At 37.8% G+C, this 18,182-nt stretch overlaps 1 protein-coding gene across 20 annotated transcripts in view; it reads right to left on the reverse strand.

Moving 5' to 3' along the window:
* The window catches only part of ICA1L (islet cell autoantigen 1 like), a 99,165-nt gene that overhangs the window by 19,475 nt on the left and 61,508 nt on the right, over positions 1–18,182 (reverse strand). For all 20 annotated transcript variants that reach the window (XM_074009790.1, XM_074009787.1, XM_074009789.1 and 17 more), the window contains 2 exons: positions 9,896–9,970; positions 2,033–2,290 (listed from right to left, as the gene is read on the reverse strand). In XM_074009790.1, coding sequence (XP_073865891.1) covers positions 2,033–2,290; positions 9,896–9,970 — 333 coding nt within the window. The remainder of the gene's footprint in view (positions 1–2,032; positions 2,291–9,895; positions 9,971–18,182) is intronic.

The raw sequence follows: 18,182 nt of genomic DNA on the forward strand, positions 1-18,182 counted from the left end.
ATTAAAACTTGTCATTATGAATACTCTGTGGGAATGTGGAGAAACGTTTGGTACAACATGAAAAACCATTTATGCTATGATTAAGGCACAGCACTAGAAAGGAATTTAGATTATCCTGCCGAATCCCTTCCTTGTATAGGAAAGATCATCTGAGGCCCACTGTAGATAGGGTTCCTCCAACACAGATCTTTTAACTCCCAGGGAAGCTCCCTTTCCTGGTCTGCACCACAGGAGAGAGAGAAGTAGATATTTAGGAAAGACTGGTAAAGTAGAGTTCTGCACAAAGAGGCAGGGGCAGATTTTGGTCCTGTCTTAACTATTTAAATTGTCTGACGACCTTTAGCAAGTTACTCAAATACTGTGGGTTTCAACTGTTCAGCTATTAAATTGGAATATCCTGTCTGCCTGCAGGTAGGGCTCAGAGCACATATTTTGAATAGTGAAAAAATACTGTTGAGGATTGCATTGCCAGAAACTAAAAGTTCAGTGCTGCTAGAGACGTGGCAAGTTATGGAAGAGGAGGGAGGAGTTGATAGTGGAGAGTGAAATCAGTTTGTAAATCTTTATAGCTACTGGGCCGTTGATATGCCATACAAGAATAAATACTTTTAAAGATTTTACTGTAGCAATAACACCTGAATTATCCCAGATAGAGTACCTTGTTATCAAATAATATTGTCTATTCTTATTTATATATTTATTTTTATAAATAGAATATAAGTAATATAAATATTCTGTTTATATATTATTCTATTCAATCAATTCTTACTGAGTGATTATTTAACTAACATTTAGTTTATTAATTGAGCCAACTGCATGCTGCTGTCATATAAAGTACAAAGATGACTCACTCTACATATCATGCCCTTGGGATGCCTGTAGATAAAGCATGTACCTCAGTATTTAATACAAAGTACAATGCATTAAGACACTGTAAAGTGCCGTGAGGAGTCCCCCCAACCAGGGGTTAAAATCTAGGATGTGAGAGACTGGGATATAAAGCAAAATAAAGTAGGATTAGAACCATGAAAATAGATAAACACCATAGGAAGAGGGAGAAACCATTTCCATTTGGCAGTACTGAGGAAGACTTCAAGGACTGACAATCATGGAGAAAACACTGGATTGGAATCTAATACTTAGGCCCACGTCCAAGCTCCATTACTGAACATCAGAAGCAGAAGAAGCAACACGAGCACAGATAGATGCATCAGAGGGCTGTAGAGCACTCAGTGTGATTATAGAAAACGGCAAGTATTCTTCCTTCACTTCAATAGGAGATAGGAGATATGGATGGAAATGCGACGTAGGCAGGTTTTATCCCTAGAAACCATGGTGTTTCATTTTTAAAAATGTAAGCTGGGTGCTGACATCAGAATCTGCTGCTTGGAGAGAGGACTCCACGGAAGTGTAGAAGATGAACTGGGGGTTGGAGACCTGTTAGTAACTCTTGCAATAACCTATGAAACCAAATGAGACTCTAAATGGCTCTGGTGTTGAGGCAGAGAGGAGTGGGAAATTTGAGACAGGTTTCAGAAACAGAACTGACAGGATTTGGTAACCAATATGGATATAGGAAGCGAAGTGACCCTAAGGTGCAGGGTTGGACACAGGATGGTGGACTCTTTTTCCTGCTGCCTTGCCCAGAAAGGGAACCAGCCTCCAGAGCTGTTCCTTTTCCTCTTGTCAACTCCAAACTCAGCAAGTTTTGCTTGATGGAAGAAACAGTATTGACTGCCCTAGGGAGGAGTAATTAGCAGGTCAAGTGTTTTAAACCAGACGCCTGGAAAAATCAGTGAAGAAAACTTGGGGTCTGGTGAAGGTGGCAGGGAAGCAGCCCTTGTTTCAGTCTTGTTGACAAATTCCTGACGTGACTAATATTTTTCCAGTTGATTGGTGGATTGCAGATTTTATCTAGTAGAGCTGACGTTAAAATCAATCTCCTTGTTGATTCTAGCATCAATAAGCACACCATTTTACTTCACAAAGATAAAGTAAAGCACATATGTCCAAATGTTTCATAGACACTTACTGTTGAATGCTCCAGCCGCATGAAAGCCAAGGTCAAAAAGTTGTGAAGGAAGGAATCGAGAAGAATGAGCGAGGGGCTCAGACCCCATGGAAGGTTCCTGGGACGTGAGACTGGCACTGGGGCTCCCAAAGGCAGTCTGGCATTCTTGGGTAAATTCACTAGTACTTGAAGAACCAGAACTTAGGAGGTTGTTCAGAAATGAGAATTCCTTCTCAAAATCTTCTCCTTCCAATGAATCTACAGGTAGATCTTTTGCAACTATTGAGTGTAAATAAAAACAGAAAGGCTTTTTTTGATTTTAGGAAATGAGAATAAGACATAGGATGAATCAAATTTGTTTCATTGTTTTCATACTGTATTAACAGTTTTAAACTAACAACTAAAGTGACTGCAAGTTTATGTGAAAATGATTTCTAATTAGGCAGGATTTAGGTCAAAATGGCCACATTTCACAATGAAGATATAACTTATGAAGAGCTATATATGAAATAATTAAGCTACCATCTAAGTCAGAAACCAAAGGAGATGCAAAAAGGCATAGAAACAAATTAGTAATATGACACTTTAATATACCAGTCTGACTAAAAAACACGCCAAGAGGACAACAGATAAAAAGGATCAAAAGAGCATAATCAATAATGTAGTTATTTTGGATAACACAAACCCCGGTAATAGAAACATTCTTCTTAACCACACATTGAAAATGTACAAAAGTTGATTATACTAAGGCACAAACACACAAAAAATTGTATTCTTAAAGTAGGAACATTACAAACAACATGCTTTGATCATAATGCAATAAAAAGACAATTCTACAATGAAACTATAAAAACAGAAAGGTTCTTCCACCTGTAAATCTTAAAACCTTCTACCAAACAATGTTGAAATTATGAGAAACATCATTATTTTGGAAAAATAATGATGAAGGAAATATTTTATATCATAATTCATGGTGTTAAGTAAAATGTATAGACCATTGGTTTGGACTGAGCTCTTGTACTAGACCCAACAGACCAAACCAAAATGGAGTCACTCATGCTAAAGTTCTACATCACCAAACCAAACTAAGTTATCTGGCCTTTCAAGAAATTAGGAGAGAGACACCACAGCCAAGTCCCCAAGCAGGCCAGTCCTAGCTGGCATGATAAGGAAATCCCCTCTGCTTTAACCCTTACAAGAAAAGTAACTGCAATGATCAATCTACTTTTTGTTTTCTGTTTCTGCTTTCCCTGGTCCTTTTCTGTCTATAAAACCAACCTCCTCAGAACACCCATTCCACGTTATAGAATGGGGTATTGCCTGATTCTAGAATTGCAAATAAAAGCCAATTAAGGTCTTTAAATTTGCTGTAATTTTACCTTTTGACAACAGAATAGTTAAATGGCGTGAACAAAGGCAAAATCATATCCCTTAAACATTTTTATAAATAAAAATGAAAGGGAGGGGTGTCACAGTGCACCCCAGCATAATTGGTGAAAGTTATTTTTCAAAAGAAAGACGCATTTAAAGTCTCTGGAAATAGTCCCAAGGATATGCAGCAAATGAGGAAATATTTACTTAAGATTAAGTCTACAATAATTTAGGAAAAGTGGCAAGAGTTTGTGGTATTTGAACTGAGAACCAGTCCCATCTTCCCAATTTCCAACTTAGCAAAATGGAGATTCCACTCCAGTCTGGTGCAGCCAGAACACAGGGCTCCTTCTCTCTCCAGCTGTCAGTCAAGGACTAGCTTCCCAGGAGGAGTAAGATGCCAGCATTTCACATCCTGTCCCCAGTTACCTGTTGCTGAGGCTAAATCCTAGGTGAGTGCAGTCAATAGATGATAGAGGCTCCCATCTCCTCCCCAGATCCCTCATGGGTTGGGAAGGCTGAGTTTGGTGTAGTGTGCTGAGAATATAGGGCCCCTGATCACTTGACCCTGTTAGTAAAGTGGTGGTTTCATGAAGAAAGAGGCAAGCTAAGAAGATCTAAGGCTACCATCACTCTCCTCACCTAGCACTCGGCTCCTAGAGCAAGGATGACACTCAGGAAGAAGTATGCCATTGTCCCCACTCCCGGCTCAAGCTCTGACTCAGAGATTTTCCTTGCAGGGGGTGAGGGAGAACCATAAAACTGATAGTTCCTAATCCCTTTCCAAAGGCACTGACTTCATTTGTAACAGAGTGTAGAGAAATTCAACCCTAAGGATGCTCTCAAAACAGTGGAGGTTTTAGTAACAGGCAACTGGGAGAAGACTTATAGTGTATGAGTCTCAACATGTAGGCTAAACTGTAGGCCAGCTACTTTGCCTGAAGGAACCAGGGAAAAAGCCAGCTGGGGTCACCACAAATTTCAGTGACCTTAAGAACTATTTCTTTAAATGAGTCCAAATTTGATTGGTTTATTGTGTGGAACAATTTATGCTCCAGGGACTGTTGAAATCAACAGAGCAATCAGCAAGAAGAAAAAATGATATCTTGGACTTATAAAGAATTTTGTGCTTCCAAAGGCAAAATTGAGAAAATAAAAAGACTATAAAATATAAAAGACTGGGATAAAATATTTACAAGTCATATATCTGATAAAGGACTTTATAAAAAATATATAAACTCTTACAACTTAATAAGATAAGCAACCCAATTAAATAATGGGCAATAGATTTGAATAGATTTGTCAGTAAGGAAGATATACGAATGGCCAATAGCACATGAAAAGAGTCTCAACACCATCAGTCACTGGAGAAATGCAAGTCAAAGCTACTAATTAAAAGCACTAGAATAGCCAGGCACTGTGGCTCACACCTGTAATCCCAACACTTTGGGAGACTGAGGCAGGTGGATCTCCTGAGGTCAGGAGTTCGAGACCAGCCTGGCCAACATGGCAAGACCCTGTCTCTACTAAAAATACAAAATTAGCTAGGCGTGGTGGCGAATGCCTGTAATCCCAGCTACTCAGGAGGCAAGGTTGGAGAATCGCTTGAACCCAGGAGGCGGAGGTTGCAGTGAGCTGAGATTGCACCATTGCACTCGAGCCTGGGCAACAAGAGCAAAACTCCATCTCAAAAAAAAAAAAAAAAAAAGCACTAGAATAACTATTATTTAAAATATACCGGGCATGGTGGCTCATGTCTGTAACCCCAGCACTTTGGGAGGCCAAGGCAGGTGGATCACTTGAGGCCAGGAGTTCAAGACCAGCCTGGCCAACATGGTGAAACCCCATCTCTACTAAAAATACAAAAATTAGCTGGGTGTGGTGGCACATGCCTGTAATCCCAGCTACTCAGGAGGCTGAGGCAGAAGAATCACTTGAAACCAGGAGGTGGAGATGGCAGTGAGCTGAGATCGTGCCACTGCACTCTAGCCTGGGTGACAGAGCGAGACTCCGTCTTAAAAAATAAAATAAAATATAGACAATACCAAATGTTGGCAAAGATGTGGAGAAACTAGAACCCTCACACTTTGCTGGTGGAAATAAAATGGTGCAATTATTTTGAAAAAAGTTTGGCCGTTCCTTAAGAAGTTAAATTCACCATGTAACCTAGCAGTTCCACTCCTGGGAATCTAACCAAGGAAAACGACAATGTATGCCCACACCAAGAGAAGTACATGAATGTTCAGTAGTCATAGTAGTAGTATAATAGCCAAAAATTATAAACAATCCAAATATCCATCAACTGGTAAATAAGTAAACATAAGATGGTATATATCCATACAATGGAATACTATATTGCTTAATAAAAAGTAATAAACTGGCCGGGGGCAGTGGCTCACACCTGTAATCCCAGCACTTCATGAGGCCGAGGTGGGCGGATCACAAGGTCAGGCCATCCTGGCTAACACAGTGAAACCCTGTCTCTACTAAAAATACAAAACAAATTAGCCGGGTGTGGTGACATGCACCTGTAGTCCCAGCTACTGGGGAGGCTGAGGCAGGAGAATCGCTTGAACCTGGGAGGCAGGTTGCAGTGTGCCAAGATCGTGCCACTGCACTCCAGCCTGGGCGAGAGTGAGACTCGGTCTCAAAAAATAATAATAATAAACTACTGATACATACCACAACATGGATGACTCTAAAAACCATTAATTGGAAGATGCCAGAAATAAAGGACTAACCTTTTGTGTGGCTTCATTTATATGAAATGTCCAGAAAAGGCAAATTTATAGAGATAAAAACAGATTACTAATTACCTACGGCTTGGAGTGAATCAGAGATTAATTTAAAACAAGCGTGAGAGAATTTTGGGGGTAATGGAAACATTCTAATATCTAATTGTGGTAATGGCTGCATAATCTAAATTTTCTAAAAATTATGAACTGTTAGAATGGGTGAAATTTATGGTATTTAAATTATACCTGAATAAAGCTGTTAAACATAAAAAGAAATTTTGTACAACTCTATTTCAAATAAATTTAGAAGTCTAGACAAAATGAATAATTTATTAGAAGAATATAATTTACTAAAATCAATCCCAGTACAGACTGAAAGCTTAAACGGACTGATTTCTATAGAGAGATACAAAAAACACACAACTACAAGAAAGCACTAGACCTAGATGTTTTCATAGGTTAAGAAATGAATAAGAGGCTGGGCACAGTGGCTCACACTTAGCAAATCGCAGCACTTTGGGAGGCTGAAGTGGGCGGATCACCTGAGGTCCGGAGTTCAAGACCAGCTTGGCCAACATGGCGAAACCCCATCTCTATTAAAAAAAAAAAAAAAAAAAATATATATATATATATATATATATACACACACACACACAAAAATTAGCCAGGTGTGGTGGTGGGTGCCTGTAATCCCAGCTACTCAGGAGGCTGAGCCAGGGAGAACTGCTTGAACCTGGGAGGTGGAGGTTCCAGTGAGCAGAGATCATGTCACTACACTCCAGCCTGGGTGACAGAGAGACTCCATCTCAACAACAACAACAAAAGAATGCAAAAAGAGCCAGGCGTGGCAGCTCATGCCTGTAATCCCAGCACTTTGGGAGTCCTAGGCAGGTGGAGCACCTGAGGTCAGGAGTTCAAGACCAGCCTGATCAACATGGTGAAACCCCATCTCTACTAAAAATACAAAATTAGCCAGGCATGGTGGCATGCACCTGTAATCCCAGCTATTTGGGAGGCTGAGGCAGGAGAATTGCTTGAACCTGAGAGGCAGAGGTTGCAGTGAGCCAAGAACGTGCCACTGCACTCCAGTCTGGGTGAGAAGAGTGAAACTCCATCTCAAAAAAAAAAAAAAAAAAGAATGCAAAGAGAGTAGTAAAATGTTAGCAAGCAGACTAGTATAAAATGACAAAGCTGGACTTAACAACTGGAATGCAAACAAGATATCAGGAAACCTATTATTATAGTTCATCATATTAATATATTTAAGAAGAAAAACCAAATATTTCCTGGCATAGATACTGAAAAAGCTGCCAACAAAATTCAACAACTATTAGCTGGGTGTGGTGGTATGCACCTGTAATCCCAGCTACTTGGGAGGCTGAAGCATGAGAATCGCTTGAACCCAGGAAGCAGAGGTTGCAGTGAGCCAAGATCACACCACTGCACTCCTGCCTGGGTGACAGAGTGAGACTCCATCTCAAAAAAAAAAAAAAAAAAAAAAAAAAAAATCAACAACCATTCCTAATAAAAATTCTTAAGAAAGTAAGTATGGATGGATGCTTCTTTAACATTATGAAATATATCTGTGTCCAAAGCCAGCATCTTAGTTAATTCAGAAATATAGGCATTTCCACTAAAGTCAGGAAATGTTCACTACTAGTTAACATTGTTCTAAAGGTAGTAGCCAATGTAATTAAACAGGAGAAATCTATGAGTTGGTAAGGAGAAAAAACAAGACAATCTCTATTTTCAGATGACATGACTCAAATAACAAAAGAATTCAGCTGTATGCCAGGATATAAAACTAACATGCAAAAGTGAATAGCATTCATATATACAAAATAACTAATGAAAAGATATAATGGAAAAGAAAACCCCATTTACAATAGCAACCAGAAAGATAAAATACATAGAAATAAACTTAACAGGAAATATTCAAAACCTGTATGAAAAAAAAGTCTGAAAGATATACAAGTAAACTTTAACAAATGGAAGGATGTCCCTTGTTTTTCATGAGGATGTCTCAAGATGATCAGCCTGTCAGTTTTCACATTTAATGTGATTACAATAAAGTATCGAGCTTTTTAATAAAGCCCCACAATTTTATATTCAAATTGAAAAAATAAACATGCAAAAATAGCTAAGAAAATAATTTTTTAAAAAAAGGAGGGGGGCTTCTAGCCTTACCAGATACTAAAACTAGAAGAAAGTTTCTGTAATTAAAACTATGTGGGCCAGGCGCGATGGCTCACTCCTGTAATCCAGAGGCGGGCGGATCACCTGAGGTCAGGAATTCAAGACCAGCCTGACCAACATGGAGAAGCCTTGCCTCTACTAAAAATACAAAATTAGCCGGGCGTGGTGGCACAAGCCTGTAATCCCAGTTACTTGGGAGGCTGAGGCAGGAGAATCGCTTGAACCTGGGAGGCAGAGGTTGCAGTGAGCCAAGATTGCACCATTGCACTCCAGCCTGGGCAACGAGGGCAAAACTCCATCTCAAAAAAAAAAAAAAAAACTTGTGGCACTGGTGCATGCACACACCATTTGAAATATAAAGAAAGTCTAGAAATACATCCAAGTGGAAATAGAAATATAGTATATGACAAGATGTTATCTCAATACTAGGACAAAGATGGCATTTTAAAAAATTACATAAAGGGCAGGGCGTGGTGGCTCTCATCTGTAATTCTAACACTTTGGGAGGCTGACGTGGGCAGATCACTTGAGGCCAGGAATTTGAGACCAGCCTGTCCATCATGACGAAACCCCACCTCTACTAAAAATACAAAAAATTAGCTGGGCGTGGTGGCGCATGCCTGTAATCCTAGCTATTTGGGAGGCTTAGGCACAAGAATTGCTTGAACCCAGGAGGCAGAGGTTGCAGTGAGCGAAGATCATGCAGCCTGGATGTCAGAGCAAGGCTGTTTAAAAAAAAAAAAAATTGTATAAAGGATAGCCTTTGGGGGGGGGGAAGGTAACATTTGATCTATTGCTAACACTGTACACATGAATTGACTTCAAATGAATTCAAGATCCAAATGTAAAAAATAATACTACATAAATACCAGAAGAAAGCATAAGAGAATTCTTCTATACTCTGGGTTTAGGAAAAGCTTCCTGACTATGACTAAAGTCCAGATCCAATAAAAGAAAAGATTAACCAATTGGACTGTATTTAAAGCTTAAAAAATTTTTTTTTAACTTAAAAAAAATTAAAGAAACAAAGTCACAAGACAAATGACAAACTAGGAGAAAATGTTTACAACCTAATTGCTTGAGAAAGATATTCAAGGTAGTTATTTAATGCTTAGGAAGTACCTTAAAGTTGATTTAGTCTTGATCCTCATTTTACAGATAAGGAAACCGGATGTTGGGGGCATACTTTTGTTTCTTAAATAGTGATTTTAATGTATTTAATGTTGAACGACATTTACTATTTTGCTAGTATCTAATGACACTAGATATACAAACAATTGTATTCATTCATTCAACAAATATTTACTGAGTGCTTATACTGCTGGTGGCTGAGATACGTGAGACAGAAAAGCAGACACAGCCCTAGCTGTCCTGGTTATACGGATACATTCTGATAGGGCCCAAACATACAAAACAAATAATTATTTAATTTCCATTGTGATGTGCTACAAAGTAGAAGCATATAATTGCATTCTTATATAGAGACCGAGACAGTTTCTAATGTTAAGGAAATAAATGTTAAATAAAAATTGAAGAATTTTAAAGAATCATTCATATGTAGAGTGAAATGATTATTTCTTACCATTTTCAGAGTTAGAAAACTGAGGTGCTCCAAATTCTCTCATTTGAGAATGTGTTTCCTTGTGATCTTTGTTTGCTAAATTAAAAGCACACAAAAGAGAATTTGAACAAGAAGAAATTCAGCAAGCTTATTTACTGTAATATTTTATCATTAGGTCAAGTGTTCAATTGACCAAATCAGAATCTAAAACATACAAAAGGGAAACATAAAAATTTAAATAATCTTACATATAAAAATCACATTTGTGTATGTGTGTGTGTGTGTGTGTATATATATATATATGTGTATATAAAAATAATACCAGAGGTATTCAGGTTCTCTATTAAGTCTCTGTCCCCTTGAAATGTAAGTTTTCACGTTCCAAAGCCTGTTCCTTCCTTGTGGAGCTGTTCTTATTCTATACTTTCTGATAGGTCATTTTATATTTGTTCTGCCTGATCTCCATGCCTTGACACTCTGACACAATGGATGTTCATTTTACATTGAATGAATGAATGTATACGATTTTATTTATTGTTTAAAATGAATACGATTTTATTATTGTTTAATTGACAAAAGTATATAATTTATCACATACAACATGTTTTGATGTATGTAATACATTGTGAAATGACTAAATTTAGCTAATTAACATTTGTATTACCTCACATACCATTTTTTGTGGTGAGAACACTGCTCTCTTAACAGTTTGTTGTTGTTGGTTTTTGAGATAGAGTCTTGCTCTGTCGCCCCAGGCTGGAGTGCAGTGGCACAATCTCGGCTCACTGCAATCTCCATTTCTGGGGTTCAAGTGATTCTCCTACCTCAGCCTCCCAAATAGCTGGGATTACAGGCATGCGCCACCACACCTGGCTAATTTTTATATTTTCAGTAGAGATGGGGTTTTGCCATGTTGGCCAGACTGGTCTTGAACTCCTGACCTCAAGTGATCCTCCTGCCTCGGCCTCCCAAAGTGCTGGGATTACAGGTGTGATCCACCATGCCTGGTCTCTCTTAACAATTTTCAAGAATATATTGTTATTAAATACAGTCACCAAGTTTTACAATAGATCTTTTGAACTTACTTCTCTTGTCTAGTTGAAATTTTGTATCCTTTGGCCATCTCCACAGTGCCCTCCCCACAAACTACCTACCACTCTACTCTCTGCTTCTATGAGTTCAGCTTTTTAGATTCCACAAGTAAGTGAGATCATGTGGTATTTGTCTTACTGTGTCTGCCTTATTTTATTTTGCATAATGTCCTCTGGGTTCATTCATTTAGTCACAAATGACAGGATTTCCTTCTTTTTGAAGGCTGAATAGTATTCCATTGTGTACACATGCCATAATTTTATCTATCTGTTCATCTGTTGATGAACACTCCATATCTTGGCTATTGTGATTAAGGATATGGTCTACTTTTTTTTGAGAAAGGGTCACGCCCTGTTGCCCAGGATGGAGTGCAGTGGCGTGATCAGAGCTCACTACAGCCTCCAACTCCCAGGCTTGAGAGATCTTCCCACCTCAGTAGCTGGGACTCCTCCCAAGTAGCTGGGACTATAGGCGTGTGTCACCATGCCTGAATAATTTTTTAAAATTTTTTGTAGAAACAGGGTCTCACTATGTTACACAGGCTAGTTTTGAACTTCTGGGCTCAAGCAATCCTCCCACCTTGGCCTCCCAAAGTGCCAGGATAACAGGTGTGAGCCACTATGCCTGGACAAGGATATGGTTTACTGTTAACAATTTGTACATATTTGTGGGGCACATGTGAATTTTTGCTACGTGTATATAATGAGTAGTGGTCAAGTCAGGGTATTTAGTGTGTTTGTCATTTGAGCACAGTATATTTTTGTTAATAACCATACTCTGCTATCAAACCTTGATATATTCCTTCTATTTAACTGTTTGTATCTTTTAACTTACCTCTCTTCATCCTTCTCTCTGCCCCTACCACTCACCCTTTTCAGCCTCTGTTAACTATTTTTCTATTCTCTACCTGCATGTGATCAAAATTTTTAGCTCCCGCATACAAGTGAGAATGTGTGATATCTGTCTTTTTGTGCCTGGCTTATTTCACTTAAGATAATGACCTCTAGTTCCATCCATGTTGCTGTAAATAATAGAATTTCATTCTTTTTATGGCTGAATAGTTTCCATTGTGTATATATACTACTTTTTCTTTACTCATTCATCCACTGATGGACACTTAGGGTTGATTCCATATCCTTGCTATCATGAATACTAATGCAATAATCGTGCAAGTGCAAGTATCACTTTGATATATTAATTTCTTTTCCTTTGGACAGATAACCACTAGTGGAATGCTGGATCAAATAATTCTATTTTTAATTTTCTGAGCAATCTCTATACTGTTTTTCATAGTGGCTACACTAGTTTACATTCCCACCAACAGTGTATAAGAGTTCTCTTTTCTCTGCATCCTCACCAGCATGTGTTATTGCTTGTCTTTTTAATAATAGCCATTCTGACTAGGGTAAGCTGATATCTCACTGTGGAACTGATTTACATTTCCCTGATGATTAGTGATGTTTAGCACTGTTTCATATACCTATTGACCATTGGTATGTCTTCTTTTGAGAAACATCTACTATTGATGTCCTTTGCCCACTTTTTAATGTTTATTTTTCTTGTTGAATTGAGTTCCTCGTATATCCTGGATATTAGTCCCTTGCTGGAAGAACAGTTTGCAAATACTTTATCCCATTGAAGAGATTGTAGCTGCACTCTGTTGATAATTTATTTTGCTGTGCAGAAGATTTTTAGTTTAATTAAGTCCCTTTTGTCGATTTTTGGTTTTGTTCTTTGTGCTTTTGAGGTCTTAGTCATAAATTATTTGCCTAGAAAAACGTCCAGGAACATTTTCCTTAGGTTTTTCCCTCATATTTTAATAGCTTTGGGTCTTACATTTAAGTCCTTGATCCATTTTGAGTTGATTTTGTATATGGTGGGAGATAGGGGTCCAGGTTCATTGTCCTATATGGGGCTATTAAGGATATGGTCTACTTTTAATTCAAAGGCTGCTTTATTTATTTTATTTTTTTTAGACAGAGTCTCACTCTGTTGCCAAGCTGGAGTACAGTGGTGCGATCTAGGCTCACTGCAGTCTCCACCTCCCTGGTTTAAGTGATTCTACTGCCTCAGCCTCCCGAGTAGCAGGGATTACAGGTACGCACCACCACAGTCAGCTAAGTTTTTTTGTATTTTTAGTAGAGATGGGGTTTCACCATGTTGGCCAGGATGGTCTCGATCTCCTGACTCCGTGATCTGCCTGCCTTGGCCTCCCAAAGTGCTGGGATCACAGGTGTGAGCCACTGTGCCTGGCCTGCTACTTTATTCTTTTAAAAACTGGCCATAGCAATAAGTAGCATCTCCACAATTTTCACTTAAACTAGAGCTTTAGTAGTAATGATCTCACAGGAAAAGAAAGATCACCCACATGGCAAAGATAGCATACTCTTTTGTGATCAAAACAGCACTGTCTTGTGTGTTTTTAAACGTTTTAAACATTTAAAAGGTCAAATATACAAACCAAAACCTCCATAGGCAAAACTCTACTAAAAAATTACTTCCAAGTTTTGAGCCTATATATCAAGACAAAAATAATTGTGCCCTATTGCAACAATGGGAGCCAGTTTTTGAGAGTCAGTTTTCTACATAATCCAGTTTGTATACATTGGATTTCATCTCTATGTCATTTATTTACTCAGTACAGACACGCGTAGAGACAAAAAAAAGTATATGATTTTTACACTTTCTAACATCTTCAACTATTATTAGGGCCATTTAAAAAAAATGAAATGTAAATTTCTTCTGCATACAAGGGTGGACAGTGTTGCTGTATGGAGAGCTTAAAGGATGTAATGCATCTAAGGACAAGAAAGTAATAGCTCTATTACACTATTATTAAAATTCTATGCTCAGTTTGGGATAGTATAAAAGAATATTGGAAAAGTAAAAAAAGGTAAAAGCAACCAAAGTAACTGAAAGGAAAACACATTTGAAAGGAAGATTTAAGTAAGTCAGGGTGATTTAACCTTAAGATAAGGAAGCTAAAGGATGAATTAGATTTTAAGTTCAGATACATAATATAAAAATGTTAGAAATGTACAGAAGATTTAAAATTTTTCAAACGGACTTTATCAGTAAAGATTTTAGTTGAATATAGGGGAAAAAATAGAGGAGAAAATCTAGGAATGGAAAAGAGATACCAGAGGTGGCTGGAGAAAGAAGTGAGAGGAAGAATCCTGGTTGTGGGGAAGGGAACAGGAACTGGTGACCAGAGGCAGAGTCACATCAGGGAAGGTTTCAGGCTACAGAAATAGAGTTTGGGGAATGGAGAGATGTGTTAAAGGATCTTTAAGGAAATGACTCTGGATAAGATGAAGGGTAACCTCTGTTCTCTCTCTTTCAATAATGATCTGCTTCACCTTACAGTGCTTTTGGTATGGATTTATGTAATTTGGTTTCATTTTATTTTAATGCTACAGATGGATGAAATTGGGATTAAGATAGGCAAATGAGTGAGAAAGGTCTAGCTCAAAGGCCTAGTTTTTTATTCCATTATATGAAACACCATTTGAGTGAATACCTCAGAGCTTAAATGTTTGAGGGCATTTCTAATTACTTCCTCAGTAGAGGTCTTAAAGTAAAATTGCTCAAAGTCTGGGATGTTTACATTCTTCAGAAAATTTGTCCCATCCTTGCTAAATCTATAAAATACACTTTTTTCTCTGTTCTCCTGGCTTCTCTACATAAAATATAAGTTTAATGCATTGCTGGACTTGTTAGAAGTAAACAACAACAAAAATGTAAGCTGAAACCAGAGCCAGAAAAGAGAAGCAGCAAGCAAAGAAGAAAGGCAGGTATGCTGTGGGCAATGCCTGTGCTGACACTGCCAGACAAGGCCCTTGGCAAACACAAGGAAACTGAGCCGAGCCCACAATTCCTACATTAAAATAAAGGCTCTGGAAGAGGGTTAAAGTGGTCACCAGGCTGTATTCCTTGACTCTGGAAAGCAGATAATTTTCTTTAGCAAAAAATTATCTAGGCCTCTAGGAGTCCCACAGATTAAGAGCAAACAAATATTGGCTGGTATTCACAAATCACTAAAGAAACAAGCTACCACAAGAACGCTGGGGTAAACCAAAATAATAGATTTAGACCCCCCCAAGGACTTCAAATATTTGTATTTTTGGATATGGATGTGAGTCAAAAAGTGAGAAAGAATGAGGCACTATAAAAATTAGACAAATTTATAAAACAACAAATAGAACTTTTATAAATAAAAAGTATAGTTGTTTAGGGAATGAATCCTCGGTATATACATTAAACAGTAGATTAGATGCAAGAGGAGACAATTAGTGAGAAACAAATCTGAAGTACTTACCTAGAATGTACTGTAGAGGGAAAGGGGGATGAAAACATGAAAGAGAAGTTAAAATATATGAGGAATTAATGAAAAGGTCTACCATAAGCTTATTAGAGTTATGGAAGCGGAAAATAGAGAAAATGAGGAGAGAGAATATTTTTAAAGATAATAGTTGAGTCATGCATATTTTATCACAGTAAAAAAAATAATGGTTGAGCAGTTTCCAGAACTAGTAAAAGACACAAAGAAATACAATTTATACCAGGAAAAATTAAAAAATTAAAATTGCACATTTAGATACACTGTACTGAAAGAACACATCCTAAAAGCAGCCGGATATAGAAGTTGAATTAGAGCAAGACTCTGTCTCAAAAAAAGAAAAAAAAGTATCTAAACTAAAGGAGGTAGTCAAGGAGAAGGGAAAATGAACTCACAATGAAGATCTGAAATATAGAAAGAAATAGTAAGACAGGAAAAATATTGGTAAATCTCAGTATTTCTTTATAAAACAAGAATGATGTTCTAATTTGTAGAAAATTAGAAAAATCAGAAATGGAAATAAAATGGATAACTTTCAAATCAGTAAATGGCGGGGGTGGGGGAATATAAAGAAAACTTTTAAAGCAAATGAAAAAAAACCCTCAAATAGTTCAAAATGAATCAAAACAGGAGACAAAATAATGGGATTGGCAGGACAAAACAAATGGAAAACAGAAAATACAGGTCCAAATATAGTGACAATAAACATAAATGGACTAAACTCGCCAGTTAAAAGAATGACAAGATGACATACTGGGCTTTTAAAAAAAATCCAACTAAACCTTGTTTATGAGACATATCTCAGTTAGAAGGAGGGCTAAGCATGGTGGCTCACACCTGTAGTCCCAGCACTTTGGAAGTCCGAAGTAGGCAGATCACCTGAGATCAGGAGTTCAAGACCAGCCTGGCCAACATGGCGAAACCCCATCACTACTAAAAACACAAAAATTAGCTGGGTGTGGTGATGACTGCCTGTAATCCCAGCTACTCAGGAGGCCGAAGCAGGAGAATCACTTGAACCCCAGAGGCAGAGGTTGCAGTGAGCTGAGATTGCGCCACTGCACTCTAGCCTGGACAACAGAGCAAGACACCATCTCAAAAAAAAAAAAAGGAAAAAAAAAAAAAAGACATGGGAAGACTGAATGGAAAAGGGATACTAAGAGAATATTACTTAATCAAAGAAAGCTAGTTATGCTCTACTAACATAAAGGAGACTTTAAGCCAAAAATTCATTATATTATTATTGCGAGACAGGTTGTACTCTGTGGAACACACTGGAGTGCAATGGAGCAATCTTGGCTCACTGCAGCCTCTACCTACCCACACTCAACTGATCGTCCCCCCTCCGTTTCTGGAGTAGCTGGGACTACAGGTGCACGCCACCACACCTGGCTATTTTTTGTAGAAACAGGGTTTCACCATGTTGGTCTCGAACTCCTGGGCACAGGCTATCCGCCTGCCTCAGCCTCCCAAAGTGCTGGGATTACAGGCATGCACCACCACGCCTGGCCCCAAAAAGTATTATTAAAGCCAGAAAGGGTCACTGTATAACAATAAAAAATTAATTCACCAAAAAGACATAAAAATTCTAAACTTGTATATACCCCTGTAGAAAGAAAAAAGTTTCCTCTTCAAAGTTTCCCTTCTCGTTAAAAAAAAAAAAAAAAAATCATAAGTGTTAAAAATAAGTTTCTTTAAAAGAAAGACTTTTAAAGACTAACTTCCTTCAAGCCTCCTTGCATTGTGCTAATAACTCTTTGTTAAGCCCTAATGTAGCTGTCAGACATGCTCATAGGCACGTAGTACATTCTATATCCTTGTACCTTACCCAAGATATTTGTGCTGGGCATGCTCACAGGCACATTCCAGCTCGCAGCCTTTGCCCCTTCCCTATTTGGCATAAGCAACTTCCTCTTTTCCTTTATTCTCCCTTGCCTTTACCTATTTAGAAAAATTTTAAACCGTTAGCCAATCGGGTTCAGTTTAGATTGTGAGGTCTGGCTCCAGCCAATGGAGACAGGACACAGTAGCAGGGACAAGCTGCATAAGGGATAAAAATTGCTTCCTTCCTTTGTTCAGGTGTGCTCTCACCATTGTTCCATCTGCAATGAGCACCCTTTCTACAAAAAGTAAAAATTGTCTTACTAAGAAAATTAAATTTATGTTCAAATGCTATTTCTTTGTGGCACCAAGAAACAAACATTTCTAATGCCCCCTACCCCCAGATCCTCAAAATACATCAAGTAAAAGACTCCAGGACAAAGTTGAAAATCTAGTTTAACAGTGGAAGATTTTAAAACACATTTCTCAACAAGTAAACAAAAATTAGTAAAGATATAAAAGACATAGAGCATCACAAATAACAATCGTGATTTAACAGATATAAATAGGCTCCTGCATTCAACAGTTTGAGTATACATTCTTCTCAAGAAATATGAAACATTTACAAAATTTGACTACTTGTTATTCCATAAAGAAAAAGTTCCAATAATTCAAAGAATCAGTGTCATAAGAACACATTCTCTAACCATGATGCAACTTGGTTAAAATCAATAACAAAAATTTTTCTATTTCCATAATTTGGCAATTTCAGAAACACACTTCCAAATCAAATCACTCATGGCCATGGGTCATGGAAGGTGGAATGAAAATTTTTAAATAACTGAAATTGAATGATAATGAAAATACTATATATCAAAATTTATGGACCTTCATACAACGGATTCATTAATAAAAAGGAAGGAACTCCTGATACAGGCCCCATCATGGATGAACCTCAAAAGCATTAAATGAAGTGAAAGAAGCTAGACATGAGAAGACCACATATTGGATGATTCTATTTATAAATGTCCAGAAAACACAAATTCATACAGAGAA

The sequence above is a fragment of the Macaca fascicularis genome, chromosome 12 (genome assembly GCF_037993035.2).
Source record: "Macaca fascicularis isolate 582-1 chromosome 12, T2T-MFA8v1.1".
Taxonomy (NCBI): domain Eukaryota; kingdom Metazoa; phylum Chordata; class Mammalia; order Primates; family Cercopithecidae; genus Macaca; species Macaca fascicularis.